The sequence below is a fragment of the Arachis ipaensis genome, chromosome B04 (assembly GCF_000816755.2).
Source record: "Arachis ipaensis cultivar K30076 chromosome B04, Araip1.1, whole genome shotgun sequence".
Classification (NCBI taxonomy): domain Eukaryota; kingdom Viridiplantae; phylum Streptophyta; class Magnoliopsida; order Fabales; family Fabaceae; genus Arachis; species Arachis ipaensis.
The window spans coordinates 19,506,289-19,526,762 of record NC_029788.2 but is presented as its reverse complement, the minus strand read 5'-3'; the positions used below and the strand labels follow the sequence as shown (position 1 = coordinate 19,526,762).

General features: G+C 39.0%; 2 protein-coding genes across 6 annotated transcripts; one reads left to right on the top strand and one right to left on the bottom strand.

Moving 5' to 3' along the window:
- On the top strand, window positions 305-8,734 carry LOC107636207 (protein FAR1-RELATED SEQUENCE 5-like). The gene is made up of 5 exons (XM_016339733.1): window positions 305-499; window positions 578-628; window positions 4,902-4,981; window positions 6,465-6,804; window positions 6,950-8,734. Exons 1-5 carry the CDS (start codon window positions 305-307, stop codon window positions 8,732-8,734), a joined length of 2,451 nt encoding a protein of 816 aa, XP_016195219.1.
- LOC107639078 lies at window positions 3,414-15,609 on the bottom strand. Of its 5 annotated transcripts, none has more exons than XM_021120933.1 (14): window positions 15,057-15,607; window positions 14,734-14,882; window positions 14,004-14,147; window positions 13,830-13,905; window positions 13,297-13,719; window positions 13,010-13,186; window positions 12,823-12,920; window positions 12,527-12,611; window positions 12,346-12,420; window positions 12,125-12,217; window positions 11,893-12,026; window positions 11,342-11,463; window positions 11,140-11,209; window positions 10,533-11,010 (listed from the first exon to the last, which is right to left on the bottom strand). In XM_021120933.1, the coding sequence occupies exons 2-11, from the start codon at window positions 14,817-14,819 to the stop codon at window positions 11,994-11,996; spliced, it is 1,290 nt and encodes a 429-aa protein (XP_020976592.1). In that variant the 5' UTR covers window positions 14,820-14,882; window positions 15,057-15,607; the 3' UTR covers window positions 10,533-11,010; window positions 11,140-11,209; window positions 11,342-11,463; window positions 11,893-11,993. The 5 variants fall into 5 exon arrangements, with proteins under 5 accessions (XP_020976593.1, XP_020976592.1, XP_016197981.1 ...); XM_016342495.2 differs by having other exon boundaries at window positions 14,990-15,606; XM_016342496.2 differs by having other exon boundaries at window positions 10,536-11,010; window positions 11,342-12,032; window positions 14,990-15,609.

The following is a 20,474-nucleotide window of genomic DNA, read 5'->3' as shown; positions in this document are numbered from 1 at the left end:
AACTAAATCCCTGAAATTCCCAGAAGTGCATCTCCGTTAGTCCACCGTCTAAACATTGATGATGTGGAGCGTGAAGTGCCATGTGGACATTACAGTTGTATGCTGATGTGTACTAAACTTGAATTTGATTCAAATTGGTATCTGAAATTTCTTAATAATACCCAAATTAGTCCATTTTCAATTATAAAGCCCTAATTCCCAAATTATTGTCTTCTCTTCTTTGACCTCTCTGTTGTCTTTTTCTCTTATTCGATCTCTCCGCTATCTTCCAGTTCATCTTACTTTCTCGTTTGCATGAGTGATGATGGGTGGTTGGGAGAGAAGACAAAGTAGCTCAAGTAGGAACAACTCTGCAGTGAAACCTTATAGCAGCAAAGAAATGCGTAATAAGGGAGGGAAGAACGCTGTTTTCTGCAGCTGCAAGCTTCAGATAATGATGAAGTACTCAATGACAGCTGAGAATCCTGGTAGACCATTTTATGGTTGTCCAAACTATGAGGTAAGGTTTTGGCTCTGAAGAAAATATTAAGATGGTTTCACTTTGAGTTTGGATTCACCTGCGTTTTTTACTTTGCAGTATGGAATTCATTGTAATTTCTTCCGCTGGACTGATAGATGTGAAGAACCAGTTTGTGCAATACCCATTTCACAAGAAGTTTTACATTAGTTTAATTAGAGAATGATAAGCTTAAAGAGTGATGTTAAAACCTTGAAGATGATGATAATGGTGTTGCTAGCTTTTGTAGTTACCTTTGGTATGTGTTTAAGTTTAGCTTGTTGGATTTTATTGTCAATAAATGATGAATGAATGTGTTATGAAATTTTAAATTTCTTAAGTGGTATGTAATGTTTTGATGAAGATGCAATAAAATAAAATACTAATTTTACATGAGTTCAACTCTTGATTCTCATTGAATTTCTAGATAGTCATTCACCTTCTTTATTGATTGCATATGCCCATTGAATTTTTGGACAGTCATTGCTCTAACACACTTCCAAAGCAAGCTCTTTAAGTGTGAGTCCTTCCATTATTTCTAGAAATTTTTCCACAGGGGCCACGCACAGAAGTGGTGATGTACGCCTGGCATAACCTCAGGCAATGCTAGGATCAGACCTTACAAGGTAACAAAATAGTCATTCAATATATGTTACAGTCACCGATAACACAGATAACTTAATTCGGAATAGTCTTTCAATTTTTTGTTATTAATACAAAATAGTCCTTCAAATTGTGTTCATTAATTCAAAATGATCCTTAAAATCATATATTGTGATTCTAATTGAACCTTATAGCCTATAGGTTACTTTCTACATGTCAGAGATGAAGCACTAACCATGCTCTGTCTGATCTCAAATATCTTCATGCAAGAGCTCCAAGAACCACTTTCAGGTGTCTTTGTTCTCAACATGAACAGTAGCCTATGCAATTGGGTATACATGATTATTTGCGTCCTGACCCATGACGCACAATAGCCAACCTCCAAAATAGGTCTTCAAAAAAGCACCATCTAGTCTTACCAAGGGTCTGCAGTCACCCACAAAACCTTTCTTACACCCATCTAAACAGACATAAAACCTTTTAAATACACCGTCTCTGTTAGGCATTGGACTAACACCTAACTTGATAGTTGAACCCGGATTAGATCTCAACAACTTCTCTGCATAATCTCTGAGTTTAGCATGTTCTTACTTAGCTACTTTAGCTTCTCTCTCCACCACCCATCATCACTCAAGCAAACGAGAAAACAAGATGAATTGGAAGATAGCAGAAAGGTCGAAGAAGAAAAGAAGACAGCAGAGAGGTTGGAGAAGAGAAGACAATATTTTGGGAATTAGGGCTTTATAATTGAAAATGGACTAATTTGGGTATTATTAAGCAATTTCATATACCAATTTGAATCAAATTCAAGTTTGGTACATGGTGCACAAAATCGTGATCGTTCATTCCTTGGTAACGGCGTTAAAAACTTAATACGCATATTCATAATTTTAGTTCTTTGTCGCAACTTCGCACAACTAACCAGCAAGTGCACTGGGTCGTCCAAGTAATAAACCTTACGTGAGTAAGGGTCGATCCCACGGAGATTGTCGGCTTGAAGCAAGCTATGGTCACCTTGTAAATCTCAGTCAGGTGGATTCAAATGGTTATGGTGAATTGATAATTAAAATATAAATAAAATATAAAATAAAGATAGAGATACTTATGTAATTCATTGGTGAGAATTTCAGATAAGCACATAGAGATGCTTTTGTTCCTTCTGAATCTCTGCTTTCCTACTGCTTTCATCCAATCCTTCATACTCCTTTCCATGGCAAGCTTTATATAGGGCATCACCATTGTCAATGGCTACATCCCGTCCTCTCAGTGAAAATGGTCCAAAATGCGCTGTCACCGCACGGCTAATCATCTGTCGGTTCTCGATTATACTGGAATAGGATTCAGTAATCCTTTTGCGTCTGTCACTACGCCCAGCACTGGCGAGTTTGAAGCTCGTCACAGCCATCCCTTCCCAGATCCTACTCGGAATACCACAGACAAGGTTTAGACTTTCCGGATCTCAAGAATGGCCGCCAATAATTCTAGTCTATACTATGAAGACTCTGATCTCACGATCAGGAGGCTAAGAGATACACATTCAAGCTTGGTTGCATGTAGAACGGAAGTGTTTGTCAGGCACGCGTTCATAAGTGAGAATGATGATGAGCGTCACATAATCATCACATTCATCATGTTCTTATATGCGAATGAATATCTTAGAGAAGAAATAGGCTTGAATTGAATAGAAAAATAATAGTACTTTGCATTAGTTCATGAGGAACAGCAGAGCTCCACACCTTAATCTATGGTGTGTAGAAACTCTACTGTTGAAAATACATAAGAACAAGGTCCAGGCATGGCCGAATGGCTAGCCCCCATAAAGGTCTAAGATAGCATAAGACTAATCAAAGATCAGTTGCCTAACATGATAGTAAAAAGTTCTATTTATACTAAACTAGTTACTAGGGTTACAGAAATGAGTAAATGATGCAGAAATCCACTTCCAGGCCCACTTGGTGTGTGCTTGGGCTGAACATTGAAACTTTCACGTGTAGAGGTCTTCCTTGGAGTTAAACGCCAGTTTGTAACCTGTTTCTGGCGTTTAACTCTGCTTTGCAACCTGTTTCTGGCGTTTAACTCCAGAATAGGGTAAAGAGCTGGCGTTGAACACCAGTTTGCATCATCTAAACTCGGGCAAAGTATAAACTATTATATATTGCTAGAAAGCCCTGGATGTCTACTTTCCAACGCAATTAAGAGCGCACCATTTGGACTTCTATAGCTCCAAAAAATCTACTTTGAGTGCAGGGAGGTCAGAATCCAACAGCATCTGCAGTCCTTCTTCAACCTCTGAATCTGATTTTTGCTCAAGTCCCTCAATTTCAGCCAGAAAATACCTGAAATCACAGAAAAAATACACAAACTCATAGTAAAGTCCAAAAATGTAATTTTTATTTAAAAACTAATAAAAATATATTAAAAACTAATCAAATCATACTAAAAACTATGTAAAAACAATGCCAAAAAGCGTATAAATTATCCGCTCATCACAACACCAAACTTAAATTGTTGCTTGTCCCCAAGCAACTGAAAATCAAATAGGATAAATAGAAGAGAATATACTATAAATCCCAAAATATCAATGAAACTTAGCTCCAATCAGATGAGCGGGACTAGTAGCTTTTTGCCTCTGAACAGTTTTGGCATCTCACTTTATCCCTTGAAGTTCAGAATGATTGGCATCTATAGAAACTCAAAATTCAGATAGTGTTATTGATTCTCCTAGTTCAGTATGTTGATTCTTGAACACAGCTACTTTATGAGTCTTGGTCGTGGCCCTAAGCACTTTGTTTTCCAGTATTACTACCGGATACATAAATGCCACAGATACATAATTGGGTGAACCTTTTTAGATTGTGACTCAGTTTTGCTAGATTCCCCAATTAGAGGTGTCCAGGGTTGTTAAGCACACTCTTCTTTTTGATTTGGACATCGACTTTAACCGCTCAGTCTCAAGTTTTCACCTGACACCTTCACGCCACAAGCACATGGTTAGGGACAGCTTGGTTTAGCCGCTTAGGCCAGGATTTTATTCCTTTAGGCCCTCCTATCCACTGATGCTCAAAGCCTTGGATCCTTTTTATTACCCTTGACTTTTGGTTTTAAGGGCTATTGGCTTTTTGCTCTTGCCTTTTGGTTTAAAGAGCTTTTGGCTTTTTCTGCTTGCTTTTTCTTTTTCTTTCTCTTTTTTTTTCGCCATTTTTTCTTTTCTTTTTTTTTCGCAAGCTTTTGTATTCACTATTTTTTCTTGCTTCAAGAATCAATTTTATGATTTTTCAGATTATCAATAACATTTCTCCTTTTCATCATTCTTTCAAGAGCCAACATATTTAACATTCATAAACAACAATATCAAAAGGGGCCCTTCTATGGTAAAGATTTAAATTGATACAGATTTACAGATTTTCTATCCCAATTATCATGAGATCGACACGTTGCTCTCTTTTGCAGAGCTTGTCTACTGGTTGATGGCATGGTTGGCTGAGCCACCAGCCGAAGCTTTTTGGTTGCACAGTCTGTTAGTGGACTTGTTAAGATGGGTTATGCCAAGAAAAATATTTGGGTATCCAATAGAAAATGGGTTTTGTTTTTTGGTATTGAAATTAGAAGGGAGGAAAAAAAATACAGACGCAGACCCTGATGCATCAAAGGGAAGCGAATCAGTGACGACGGTGTTGTGGCCAAAAATGATGCGCTAGGTTCGAGGCAGAGGGAGATAGTGTTGCTGCAGAGGCAGAAGTCGAAGGCTGGAAACAAACTCCAGTGTAGTTTGATGGTTCTTGTCGTATCTGGCGCTGATTAGGGCTGTGCGATAGACGTAACCGCTGCCGGCGGGGGAGAAACCCGGTTCTGCGCTACTTCCCGTGTCGATTTAGGTATGAAGTATGGTGGTTGTTGATCTGGTGGAATATAATCTGTTGAAAATGGTGTCTCGCTTCAGAGGTCTGAAGCATTGGGTGTGTTGAATTCAACTCAGTCCATTAATATGTTGTGTTGTGCCTGGCTTCGGGCTTCCGCTAGATGCATGAGGTACGGGGTTTACCCAGTTCTGCCATATATGTTATTGCCTGGGTGCTTTCCTCTTCTTCAATTTTTATGAGAAGAATGCCAGCTTGTGTCGTTCAACCTGAATACTGAATTGTTGGTGATATAGACTTTTGGAATTGATTTCTAATTGGTAATTGTCACACGAAATTTCTAATCCCTCTTTGTCTTTTTTATGTTTGACATTCAAGTCTTCCTTCCTTAGTGTAGCCTGTCATTGCGTAGAACACATGAATTGAGTCCTGTGCACATTGCCGTGCATCAGTTTAGTCTTCAAGGTACCTTTTTATGGAGTTGCCAACACTGTAAGAACGAAAATGAGATTACGGAGAAAAAGAAGTTAATTGTGATAGAAAGCAGGGTTCATAGAAAGAAAGGTTGACATGTTTGTGGATGTGTAGCGGGAGGTCAGAGATCGTGCAAGTAACAGTTGTATAGTCTTTACTAAGGATAAGTAAAACCATGGAAGGTCTCAGTGCATTAGTATGTTGTGTCTGTCTCACACCGAAGGTACCAATAAAAAATCAGACGAATAATAGTGTGAGAGTTGGCTTAAGAGAGGAGTTATAAGGTTTACATGTTCCATTGGTTGAGTAACGTGAGATATCTATTACATTGTGCTAGTTTTGTTTGTATGGCGTTAGGCTATTATTAATTTTTTTTTTAATTTTTGATAAGTCAATAATAAGTGTAATATATTTTGTATGGGGAGGTGTTGAATTAGATGTATTCAATGTAGGTTCCCACTCCATAGATCAGTGGCATAAGAAAGACTATTTACTTTAGTCAAAGATAACATTTCCTATACTAATGTTGTGATGGAGCATGGCTCCCATTCTTTCTGTTTTCTTTTTTTTGTTCTTGTTATGATCTCAATTAAAAACAGTTATTGTTGTTATGGTTTTTCTTTTAGAACATTTGGATAATTTTGCTGCATTGCTTAAATAATCCATTCCTCCAGGTTGAAGAAATTGGACAGAAGGCAAGTCTTTAGTGTTGATTGAAATCGATAAAGCTTGTTCATGGTATCCACATTGTGTCCATAAGTTGGACCCGAATGTATGTAAGTATGTTGGACTCGTGGCATTGTTAATGAGTTCACCGGTTAGTCAATGTGCGGTAAAATACGTAGCATCATCTATAAGCATAGACTTGTTGTGTATTTAATTATTTGAATATTTGAATATTTATGTATGGTTAGCCTGTTTTAACTACCTATTCCGATGCGGGTGTTTCATTAAGTCGCATAGTAAGTCATGATAGGTTTCCTGCCGATTAGCCATCTTCTAGGTGACTGACATCCTTTGTTGTTTGCTTGAAGAATGGATTCGCAGTCGCATTTCACTGTTGGAGAAGATGACTCGGGCAGTCTTAGTGAGGAGGAGTATTTCCGCGTGTCTTCTCCGATTGGGGATGACGAGGATGAATCCTTTCACAGTGACTCCGAGACGGCCGAAACGGGTGAGGAAACCCATGGGAACGGGGTCGGGCCAGGGCAGGAGACATGTGAACCTGATGCTCCCGGTTTTAGGTCGACGGACGATTTCTTAGACAAAGTGTTCAGTACCGAGGAAGATGCTTACGCGGCATACAAACAGTTTGCCAGACTCAGGGGGTTCGGTGTAAGGAAGGGTGACGTGGCCCGAATGAATGGTCTTTTGGTAAGACGAGACTTTTTTTTGTCATCGTCAAGGCACAAGGCATGAGAAACACTACGATCGTCCAGAAAGAGTGAGGGAGGAGAAGCTGGAGAGTCGCACGGGTTGTTCAGCGAAGCTGAAAATTTACTATGATCTTCAAGATCAGGTTTGGAAAGTCCGGAGAATAGACGACAACCATAACCACCCTCTTGCTACAACTATGTTTCGACATCTTCTTCCGAGTCATCGCAATCTGAGTGACAGTGACAAAGCTCAAGTGGATAGTCTAAAAAAGTTTGGCATTGCGACGTCCAAGATAATGGCGTACATGGCCGGGCAGTCAGGGGGTTACGGGATGCTTTGGTTTACTAAGAGGGATCTGTACAATTACGTTCATAGCCAAAGAATAGCACAAATTAACAATGGAGACGCGGCAGCGGCAATAAGTTATTTGGAAGGCAAGGCCAACGCGGACATGATGACTGTCGCCAGATATACCAAAACAACAGAGAATCAACTTGGTAGCCTATTTTGGGCGGATGGGCAGATGATGGCGGACTACCAGTTGTTCGGTGACGTCCTTGCATTTGATGCAACATACAGGTCCAACAAGTACAAGAAGCCTCTGGTGGTGTTCTCCGGATCAAATCATCACAAGCAGACAGCAATTTTCGGCTTTGCATTGCTAGAGGACGAGGAGGTCCGTACATATAAATGGGTGTCGTTGAATATTCTTGATGTCATGGAAAACAAGAAGCCTTCCGTTGTGGTCACTGACGGGGATAAAGCCATGCGGGCAGCGATCGCCGATGTGCTTCCCTTAGCCAGGCATCGCCTATGCGGGTGGCATTTGGAAAAAATTTGTGTCTTACGGGTCAAGGAGCCTGAATTTCGGAAGGTGTTCAAGAAGGCAGTTTATGCAAACCTCGATGTTACCGAGTTCGAGGAGTACTGGAGCACGGCGGTGGAAAGTTTAGGCCTAATGAACAACAGCTGGGTCAAAAGCACCTACGAATTAAGGCATAGCTGGGCAACGGCATATCTACGGGGCACCTTTTGCGTGGGTTACAGGACAACTTCCAGGTGTGAGGGCATAAATGCATTCATCAAAGGGTTCCTGAAGTCCACAAACAGCCTTCTTGAATTGGTTCAGAGCCTGGATAGGGTGGTAAAGGATTATCGCAACAATGAGGTCACAACTCAATTCTATTCATCGTACTACACGCCCGTACTGACCACAGGTCTTGATAACATCGAGCTGTTTGCTGCAAAAACATACACCAGGGCAGTCTTCAAGGAGGTTAGGAAACAGATAAAGGGGGTTGGGAGTTTACTGTTTCTGGGGAAAGACAGCATTAGCACAACCTCTGTCTACAAGTTCTCTAGCGTGGGGAACCGTCGTAAGGTTCGCAAGGTGCTTTACGATCCAAGCGAACCGAAGATTGAATGTGATTGCATGCTGTGGAACAGTGAAGGGATTCCTTGCTGCCATATATTTTGCGTGATGAAGTATGAGGGTTGGGACGAAATCCCACCTGGTTTGGTAGTCAGGCGTTGGTGTAAGGATGCAAAGGAATGGACAGCATCCAAAACATGTGATCTATCGGGCAACAGCAATTGTTTATTGAGGTACGGCGCGCTGTGCAGTGCAATGAGTGTCGTGGCGAAACTAGCTTCCGACGATGCAGCTGACTTCTTAGTGAGGGATGCACTAACATCTTTGGCCCGGAGGCTTCAGGTGCGTAGGGGCAATACCGTAGACCACGAGGCCAGGGAGAGGCAACAGGACGTGGTAAAGGATCCGCCGGTCGCCCGGACTAAAGGGGCCCCAAAACGCGGTAGGGAGGCTGGTTCCTCGACAAATGCAGAACTTGGGGGAGTAGGCGTTGCTGCACTTCTTGTGGGCATCCCGGGCACACGAAGAGGACGTGCATTTCTCAAAGGGAGATGAGCCAAGCTGGCATTCGAGAAGGGACTTCAGCGACGGTCGAGATTCGATCCTCCGGAGAGACTAGCGGGAATCGTTCGGGGCGTAGTTGCTCGGAGGTATGTTTTGTTCTGTTGGTTATTTTTTACATGTGATTTCAGTATGCACGGTGAAGTAAATTGACTTGGAAAATTACATGAGAATACTACTTTTCACTGATTATTGATTAATTTCATTCGTATTATATGCTGGATAACATCTTTCCACGATCATGATATTAAAAGTTTGTCTTTTAAACTTGGCTCGTTGTATGTGATTTACACTCTTCGTTGATGTCCGTCTGACGTAAGATGTTGCTTAAGTTTATTGACTTGCCTTTTGCCTCACGACGGTCGCTTCATTCTTCCGTATCCGTCTCCTGTGAATAACTTGTTTATCTTGTTGCAGGCTGCACCTGGCATCTCTCAACCTGGTTTTCCCGGCGGCACCGACCAATACGTACCAAGACCCCCCGAACCGAATGCAGCAAAGTCTAGTCTACCCCGGATAAGCCCAGGGGTTGCCGGCGGCAACTTCTTCCTCGGGGGGCAGCAGATACACCAGTTCTTTGCAGCTCCCAGCTGTTCAACACTCCACCGGGTAGAGCCTAGTCAAGCAGCTGCGGCGATTTCCTCACCTGAAGAAGCTCCCGCTATGACTGCTACGCACTTTAGTACGCCGGGTTCTGATGCCTTCCAACAGTGGGTTCTAGAGGTAAACATGTATCGAATTTTTTATTCATTGTGTTGCCAACGTGACTCATACCCCTGTTAATACTACCACAGTTATGGCTGACATCATGAATGTTAAATCTTATTCTAGAATGCATTGGGTAACTCTCGGTCCGCCAACAGGTCCGGAGGGAACTTCTAATAGGCTGAGCATGAAGAGTTTGCGGGAGAGTGTGACTCCGCTTCGTTCCAAGGCGCAGGTTTTGATAGGTGTTCGTTGCCCGACGGTGTTCCTTTCACATTTTAATGGTTGACATTAAAGGGTGTTCCGTCTAGTTCAAATTTGCGAGTAATGCGTACTTCATGTTAGTCGGCTTGTATTATTTTTACGTATTCCTTACGCACAGTATCAGAAAATGTTGTGGTAACATGTTTCCCATACATGACATCCATCTTGCGTTCAGTTATCTTTATGGTTCTTTTATGGTCCTGGGTTTTGTTAACAACATTTCATAAGCGTTAGTTAATTACAGGTTCAATCTGTGGTTGCCGTAAGTCATGCTGAGTTGTGGCAAGTGTTTCATCTGTAAGTGTGGGCTTGTTGATTGTTAAATTAGTCCAATGGTTTGTGTTGTGCGTAAGGATAGGCACAACTCATAATATACATGCCGTTGACGGCCATCGCATGCTGAGCTGTTCCAGATATTTAAGACCGTAATTGTAGTCACGTAGTTTAATAATTCAGAAGAATGGTGGATGAGAATAGCAAAAATTAATGCAGTTTCTTTAAAATTCTGTTACTTGCTTAGTCGAATATGGATGCAGTTAAAGTTGTTCCACACGCTAAAATTTGTTATACACGGTGATAAAAATTATTGAAGTTGGGGTCAAAAAGATTCAACACTGAACTCAACTAAAGTAACCATGCTTCATGCTTCCAACCCTTACATATACATACATAGATGACACTAATGTTGTAGTTTACAGCGAACAACTGCTAAAAATTTTTACAAACAAAAAAATTGCTTGTACACGGTGCAATTTGATTCCAAAAAAATGATTGCCTGTACAGATTCTGATCATCCTTAGTGACATTGTATAAGTAATAATTAGAGTGAGTTTCCAACTTCTGAAACTGGTTTCATACCCCATAAATAGTTATACCGAGTTTGCATGGCGACTCCTCTTGTTCTTACTATTCGTATCAATACTATGCGTATCAACTGCCATGGTGACCCACGCGGAATAAGGGTGAAATTCCTATCTACTATAACAAAATGACAAAAAATAACATAAAACCGGTGCGCATGTAAACGACGCAGTAGGTGTCGATGTCCATCATGACCAGGTGTATTTTCTGATCGGGGGAGGACGGAAACCAAAAAACAAAAAATGATACGTAAGTCCCCTCAACCGAGACTTATATGTTCTTCCCAGCGTATGTGGCTATCGTTGCCGTCGTCGTCGCGAAGACGCAACCTTCTTGCTCCAGAAACTCATAGCCTTTTTGACGATGTCGATTGCCTTTGCATTGTGTAATCTCAATACAAGATCAAGTGCTATTCGCATCCTAGTCTGGTCGTTTACTGCCTGCAAGCCATGAAACCGCAGTTTATAGGGTCTTCGAAATACAACAAGGTCATGTCACTTCTTATCTATGTTGGATCATTAACAAATTTCATTCAAGTATATCAAATTCGACGTATTTTGCACACGTACCGTCACGTTGTGTATAGCCCAAAGAGCTCCCCTAATCATCCATTGCAAGACCCATACACCGCAGTCCATCCTATGTCATGTAACAACAACAAATAAGAGTTTGGTTACATACTGATGCAGTAAAAGTACGATGGAGAAAAGACCCGACAAACAATTAAGAAGACAGTACGCCTATTGACAACATTATAACAACAGAACTCACGATTTCCTATGTTGCTGGGGCACGAGGGGCTCCTCGAACGGGTAAGACGAGAAACGTGGTCTTTCAGCGGTGCTCTTCGATAGCCACTTGGGGCCAATTGTTAGCGACTCCAAATGCAGTGCCTGCTTAAGAAACGAGTTCTACGATAGCAGCTCACGATATATTTCCCAAAAAAAAATCAAACCTATACATAATCGATTTCGTGCAACCAGGATAAGTAATTAAATCATGTCAAAGGCCCCGAAATTGGACTTAACCAGTTAAGCCTATTATTGGTGGCACGGTCAGATTCGACGGGATTTCTAATACCTGGCAATCTGCATTTCTATTACCATGTCACTATTTCATTTAATTAACCCAGTAACGTTAACAAGGCTACCATATAAAAACCAGAGAGATGCATCCAGCAATCTGACAAGTACATAGAGAAACCGGGTTTTTAATTGCACACAGTACGCAGTCCATACCTAAGAAGAATTATATGGTAAAAGGAGATAACCTACGTAAGAAGTATAAACATGCAGAGTACGGTAAAAAGTGACGAGACTTACGACTTGCGTCATAGCAAGTTTCTTGCCTCGGTCTCCGTTGTACACTTGAAAAAGTTGAAGTACATCAGCCTCTGTCGGAGAACATCCACAACCATCAAGAATCAGTGTCCGTCCGTCCACATTGGTTGAAAGATCTGTCACTTGCAAGAGAGGCAAAAAAAGTTTGTTACGGTGCATAACTTACGACTGCTAGAATCATGTTTGCCAATGGTTACGGGAATCGTTTACAAACCTCGGTAACCTTGTCGACCTTGCACCTCATATGCTTGCTCACAACAGCATCTATGTTAGCCTGCGTCATACTCGTTCCTTGGAGTGCATCTTGCTGCGGTTAAAACAAACATCGTCCCTTGTTAGTTAGCAAGACCTAACGTATAACTTATTGATATTAACAGACACGTAATAAAGACTTAATCAGACGTTGTACATGCTGTTACATTTATCGTGACTCACCATGATCATAGTCGGCATGAACCACTGGTGCTGGCTGGAGGTCTTCGACAACATCGTTGCCACGATAGTAATGACCTGACAACAATTTAGACATGAACATATGAGTAACGACAAGGGAAATTAGGCCGAATGCGCCTAGGAAGACAACAAATAATGCATTAAGGTACACTTAACCACTCACGTCATCCATAACTCTTTCATTCGGGCCAAGTGTTAATAATGCTGTCCTATCCGCAACACAATGACCAACGTCAGCCAGAATTTCACTGGAAATGAATTAGTAGGAGCGGTTAAAACATAATACAAGGAGGGCAGTTTCATAATCGGACATTAAGCGAAACGGAGCATGCGGATTGGGGAGCTAGTGATCGCATAACCACGTTGGGTTCTCCTAAACTACTTTGTCATGCACGTTTTATGCCGTAATAAATGAGACAATGCACGGATGAAATATTTGGCTGAAGACATCCATTTTACCTCTTCGGAAGATCCTTGCTGAAGATGTATGTAGCAACAGCAAGCTCAACCCCAGCGAGGTCCATACTCCGGGTTGGTACGAATGCTAGGTTAAAGGCCTACCTCAAACAGTGAATACCACAGACAGTCTCGTCTTAGTCACTAAGCACGTTGAAGGATAAATGAAATAGATGAAAGGAAACCTAACCTTGGGGATCTTATCCGCAACCATGCATAGCAGAGCTGACTCGTGCACAGCTCCATCGCTGCCAACCGGGGCAAGGTAATTGTAGTGCTTCTGTATACAGTTAGAGCGGCCCGGCGACTTGCTACGGGGACGCCGAGGATGTCCACTCTGCCGACCTCTTTCACCAGTAAGATCGACCTGGCAGGGATCACAGGGGCACTGGTTAGACAAGTATAAAGAGGAAAGGGATGCTAAAAGAAAGACGTCGCGTACGATTTCAATTAATTGTTGACGATGTTAGGGCTTACCATGTTAGGGTTTTTTTTCGTCTGCGACTTGTCTCGGGCGGTTTGTCGAGTGCGAGGTGCTCTCTTCAATTTCTTCGACCTGAATGGCATGTGATCCATGATAAACTTTCCATCTAGTGTCGGCGCATAGCTCGGATCATGGTGCTGCGACCGGTCCGTCTCCTGAGCAATAGGATCGTCAGCTTCAAAATCCTCCGTTCGTAGCCGCCGCTTTGACGGAATCCCACTCCAACACGGGCACCTAAATCTCCTTCCATGGTCACATTGTTGCTCCATATTTTGAATCTTCGCCAACGTTGTCAGCGCCTTCCGAAAATCGGCCACGACCTCGTTGTGTCGGCATATGCATTTGGTGAGCCTTCGAATTTCTTTATTTAGGCCAGATACGCTGGTGACAACACTGAGGGCGATTGGGCTGCAATCCTGTTTTCATAAGAAGCTCAGGAGGTTCATAGGTAAACAGCCTTCAAGACAGCACTTCCTAACGTTTAGGGTTTGCAATTACTCGGGGAGGGTCACCTCTATGTTCTTACCTTTGCAGCAAGGGCGCATGAGGATCCAGTACGGGCAACGAACAAACCTGGATCGACATCAGTTTGGCAAGGTAAGCTGCGGAAATGACGACGCCCAATGTCAACCCGTGGTCACAAAAAGATAACAAGTTTTCTATACGAATGATAATTATCGATGCAGGAACGGTGACAAACCTCTTGGTGTGGGATGGGGTTTCTTGCCTCGCGCAGGAACGCGTCGAATCAGACTGATTATGCGACCAAGGACGAACAGTAAGTGGAGGTTCGGAGAAGCCAAACTTTGACAGTGACCTTCTTACTCTGTTGCTTGTTCCACGCCTGCAAACAGAATGTAAGTAAGCGATTAAGGGATCAGAAAAGCACTTAGCATTATAGACACAATTGCCCTGGCCCAATCCAAAATTATATCCTACTAAAGTCTTCTCAAAATTTTTCTTTTATGTTTAAGGCCATAGTCAAGTTAGACGTTGTTATGTTTTACTTAAGACGCTTTTGCAAGGCCCAGTAGTTGTTAACCAGTTACTTCCAGGTATAAGGAATAACCAAACTTTTCTACCAAGCCCATTCATGTTATTAACCACTTGGCCCATAAGTTCCGCCTAAAGAAAAAGCTAATGGCCCAGACTTAATTGACCCAAGTGTAGATGCATTATTTTCTCGGGTTTGCCATCGAAATCCTACTCAACCCGGGCTGCACGATTTTCTGAGTAGTTGTTAGAAAATAATTCGTGGGTGGAGATAAGGGACCTCAGAATGCGCCGGCTTGGCCTGGCGTCAACGGTGGACTTAACGTCTCCCATACAAATGAACTGGAGTATCATGATTAATTTCAATAGAAGCTAAGGTGCATCCACATATGACAGTTTTCACAAATGTTTAGTGACACAATGTTTCGAACACTTACCTCCGTGAAGAACGATTTAAGACCCCAACCCCTTTGCAGAACGCGGGGCTATGCTTCGAATCACCATCTTCCCTCTGCGAGAACATGTGCCCTGACGAATTGTTACGGGAAGTGGACCGTATCCCAACCTGTTAGCCGTCAGAGATTCCCTAAAGATACCACACAATGTGACTCCCAAATGAGAAATCAGCAAAATACAGCATTGATATATCAGAATACAGCATAACTTTAGGGTTTGCTGAACATGGCCCCCTACCTATTGGGGGGCAATCAGGTTGACTACTCTAGTTGTGCCTGGTCCTTCGCGAGGAGATGAATCTTACCCAGTTGTCCAAGTTCACATGCATTGATATTGCTGTAGGTAGACAGTGGAACTATATTTCGTATGCCAGCCCTGGGACTCAGTTCTCTAATTCCCTCAGCGAAGTTATCTTCCCATTAAAAATACGAAGTGGAATATCTTAAAACCACGTGTAGCATCTACGGCCTGATGCCAATAACCAAGAAGGTCACGGGTGCATTGCAGGGACATTTTGGTCTTTTATACCTGAAATCTTCTACTTACCATGCCCGTAGCAAAGCTTCCCGCCAAGATCTGTCAATCACATCACATCCGACCTAATCCCATCCTTGGGAACGCAACCGCAGATGCGTGATCTCCCTACCAGTGTAACACGCTTTTATATACATAGGGATGTGAGCCTGTTGAACAGGGTGTGGGAACGCCGTTACGGACCATGGTACAGTCATCGTGGTGTAATTGTCCTGGATTGAAGGATCTCCTTCCTCCAATCTTACTGCTCCGTTACGTCTTCGACGGAGTTGTACGTGCACGAGCCTTCCCTTTGCATCTTCTGTATCAAACGGGGGCCGCAACGGGACCTTGTATTATTATGAATTAATCCCTAATCATGAATGAATTTTATTCGGAAGTTTCCAGTGAAATTTATTTAGAAACAACTTTCTAAAGCTTATCACAGTAGTAACGGTTAGTAGAAGGCCCGTTTACCTGGATTGGTGAAATTGTATTGCCATTAGCATAACTCGGGTTCAAAATTATATAAAATTTTAAGAAGACGAGTAACACTAAGTGTGTGTTTGGATTACAGTTTGCAAACGGGTGTTTGCATCGAATTGATTTTGCAAACTTAAATTTGATGACAAGTAAGTTTGTGTGAACGTGATTTATGTCTGGCAATTTTTTTGTCAGAATGGCGTATAGTAAAATAAATGTTGTGTGGATTATTCTACTCAAACTCACCTTTACATGAGAAATTACTAAAAGAGACATCAATTAAAATAATTTTGAATATTATTTTATTATTTTACTTTACATGTTTGAATAAATCTTATTAATTTATTCTATAATAAAATTAATATTTACTTACTAAATTAAAGTAACATATAAAAAATTGACGTAACATATAAAAATTGACAAAATATATTTTAATACATAAAAACACTAATAAATATTAAATTAAAATATAAAAGACTAATGAAATACCAAAAAATAGTATGTTATACAAATTTAGTGCATAAGAACACTATTATTTCTACTATGTGTGATTAATAATTTGATCCTTAATTGAATCTCGAACAGGGTCCATTTCTGCAGAAAATAAAGTATAATAACATATGCAGTATAGTCAAATATAAAACGAGAACTCATCTAAAAAAAATGATAAAAATTTTATTATACCAACAATATACGTCATATGAATAACAGAAATATAATAAAAGATAAAAAAAATTATACGAACTATCTGAAATAAAAAAAATAAAATAAACTTCGTATAAGATATAAATACAGTGCATAAAAGAAAAAAAAATAGAATTCATATGAACAAGAAATAATAAGAATACCAGAAAAAATTTAATAACATACCTGAGAGATGACAACACTGAAAAAAATATTAAAAAATTCAATGATAAATATAAGTAAGAATATAAAAAAGAACAAACTCAAAAAAAAATAAAAAGGACACTTTACATATTAAACATAAAGGTTAGTAAATAATTAAAAAATTTACTATGAACTAAAAAACAATAAGAAATAAAATATAAAAGGGAGTACTATACATTTTATAATATTCAAGAAAAAATATTCTATAATTTAATTTAGTGTCGTTAGTACTATTTAATTTAGTTTCATTTTGGACTATAAATTTTTATTATTTATGACTCTTTTGTTACTTATAATTAGGATATAATAAAAACAAAAATAAAGTACAGTAAGAAATACAATAAAAATAAAAATTAAAAACAAGAAAAATTCACACCAACATAGTATATAAAAATCACAACCAACAACATATATTGTATGAACTAAAAAATTATAATACTAAGTAAATAAAATTCATATAAATAATATCAAATAAAAAATAAAAAATATATATACACGATATAAATATAGTACAATAAAGGATAGAAAAAAATAATTTATATACACAAAATATAATAGAAATTTCATAAAAATTAATAAAAATAAAAATTTATACCAACAATAGTTGTCATATAAATAAAAAAAATAATAAAAATATAACAATAGAAAATTAAAAAAATAACATCAGAATACTAAAAAAATGATATTAAAAATATTTATCATATAAATTAAAAATACAGTTAAAAACATAAAAATCAAAATATGAAAGAAAGAACTATAAATAATAAAAAAAAAATAAGATCTTTACCTTTGCAGCGATGAAAACAAATTTGAAAAAAAAAACTGTTGCCAAGAACATACAGAAAAGAATATACAAAGAACACTGTGAAATTATGTAGTTATGTGCATCGTTTTTATAGAAGAAATGAAGGGTACAGTTGGTAGATATGGAATAAATTTCTTACCTAATTCCTCCAACGGTAATTAATATTCCCAACGTGATCGCAGAAGCTTGAAATTTTAGCTTCACGTGAACGTACGTCCAGAGGTGAAAGCACGTCTGGGTTAGAGATTCCAAGAAGTTGCCAAACATGACAATGAGACGTTCAAGACGCTCAAACGGGCTTTTCTATTCCCCAACGTGAACCCCGAACACACCCTAAGTATTCATTGTGCGTTGAACATGTAATAGCAATTCTCAATCACATAGCTATATAAGTTGAAAAGTTCTAGGGTGGCATCGGTTTTGGTGGCTAAAGGTGGCATAAGGATGACCAACAAGTAAAATAATGACACATGATAAGAAAATTAAATCTAAAATCAAAATGATTATCTCTCTTATAATTTTATAAGTTAGAAAATATTTTAATAATTTTTAAATAATATTTATAGTTACGAAATCTATAAAAAATTATTTTGATAAAACTAATTATAAGAAATTATAAGAAAGAGAGAATCATTTTAGATTTACAGTAATTATTTTTTTTTATGTGTCAACATTTTATTTGTTGGTCCAACTTATGCCACTCTTAACCACTAAAACCAATACCATCATAGAAGTTCTCGTTTAAGTTTCGTAACGTGACGAGATTTAATTTTTAAATATTATTTTTTAATGTAGCGAGAAAGTGAAAATATCAATAATCAATGAGTAATAGAAAAGGATAATCTTAAAACATAGATGCACCCTAAATCTATCAACGATGATTATATATTACATGTTATTTTTTCTCTTTTCTATGATGCCTATTGATATAACATGTGTGCACGATTTTTCCGTCTTAGTAATTAATAAATTTAACATAATCAATTATAACTTAATTCATCATATACTATTATATATATAATAGTGCAGTTACTAACTTATTTGTGAGTAGCGACAAAATATGTAAATAGTATAAATTGATATTTTTTTTGTGTAAAAATAATAAAAGAACATTATCAGGACTCAATTCTCAATTCTCAGACAGCGGGTGTTTCTTGTTCTTCCCGGTTGCCTTGACTTACGTAACCGACGTCGAGTCTCGTCAACAACAATTGAGGAATTTTCACTATTGATAAACGTATTACGTACACCAATTTCACAGGGTTGACACAACCCCTTCACGATGAAGTTCAAACCTCAGTGGAGCTTGGCTATGTAAATACCGAAGTATTCACACTTAGTGCTAACCCAACCGAAGTTCAGAAAATCGAATCGGTCATTAAATCGCTCTAGACACTGGTTCAATGGTTCGCTGGTTTGCTGGTCGAACGGGTCTAATCGGTGGTTCAACCAGTTAAACCGTTGTAGAATAGAATAAAAAATAAATTATAGCTTGTTTTATACACGTAAGATTATTGGAAAAATGCAAAAATATAAAAAACATGGGAAAGTACCTGTTGAAAGGTTTCCAATTACAATTGTTACCAAATATACGTGTCCTTTATGCAAGGATAAATTTGAATGGAAAAGCATCTTGTGTGCAATACATCGTTGAGGTCACATTCAATAATGTTATTAGCTTGAAGCTCATTAAGAAAATGAATAAAAAATGAAAACTCCATAGATCTTTGGCAAGCAACTGATTCAAAAGATACGTGAACATAGATCAGTTGTGCAGGGGTTGAGCACAAACATTTCAGAAGTTAGCAATACTCAACATCTAAAATAGAGAGAACAATTGTTCACAAAATAGATATTAGAAGTTTATAACTTGTGGGAATTAACTTAACATTCAGTAGTATATTTCTTCCCCGTTTCGTTTCTTTCTTTCAATGGATTCAAGATTTAACACCTAAAATCCAATAACCGGCCGGAGTTGGAGAAGGCGGGAATGGGGGACAACGCGCAACTTCTTCACTTTCAACGAACGAAACGAGGTCGTTTTATGTGAACCGGCCGAGTCCGTCCGTCCGGTCAGACATGCAGATAACCGGCCGGTTCATAGGTTCTCGAGCAGTTTGTGATTTTGCAGTTTTCCATATTGGACCGGACCGTTTTCTTTGCCGGTTCTTGGTTGTACTGGTTCGACTAGCCGGTACGGTCCGGATCTCTGAACATTCAACCCAACTAAGATAGGGATACCTCACAGATTCAAGTTAGTAGACGTAGACATACGTAAAGAAATCTGAGAATAACCCGACGCATTTCGCTCAAGTGTATGACTCAGGATATTTAGACTCATGGCTTTTACTTGAGTTCTTCCAGTGTGCCTTTCCTCGGAAAAAATTACAGAAATATAAACACCGAAATCTACATCCTAGTTTGCAGAACATGAAAGAGATTGACTTCTACAACAACCACCTTGCTATGTGAAAAAATCGGCCATCACAGCCCTCAGATTAATTATCTTTATTACTGACGGAATGCTTATTTGGAAGAAAATATTGTCCAAGTAGAGAGAACGTCTCACACAACTCTTCATAGAACACAACTAAAGAAGCCCTGATTTTCTCTGTTTGTTCCACACCGGAGTTACAGACGGTTGAAGTGGAGGAACTAACCCTAAACCCCATGCAAATGATAAGGGTTTGGGACGTGAACTTTTTTGTACATAAAGTTTAGAGTGGATAAAAATTTTTGGTCGCATAATTTACTTCAGTAAAAGATGATACAATTCAATGTGTGAAAATCTCAATTTGGGTAGTTCTTATGGTTGAGCCGAAATTTTTATTTGTTTTATTATGTTATATACATGATATTTTTAAGATTTTTTTATACATATTAATTTACTAGGATGTTTTTTATGCAAATGGATTTTATATTGTAGATACATTATTCACTTTAAGTCAATGATTATAGTTAAATATATATTATAATATATCATAAGTTTATTCACAAACTAATTTTTTAAAATTATAAATATATGTTTGCTTG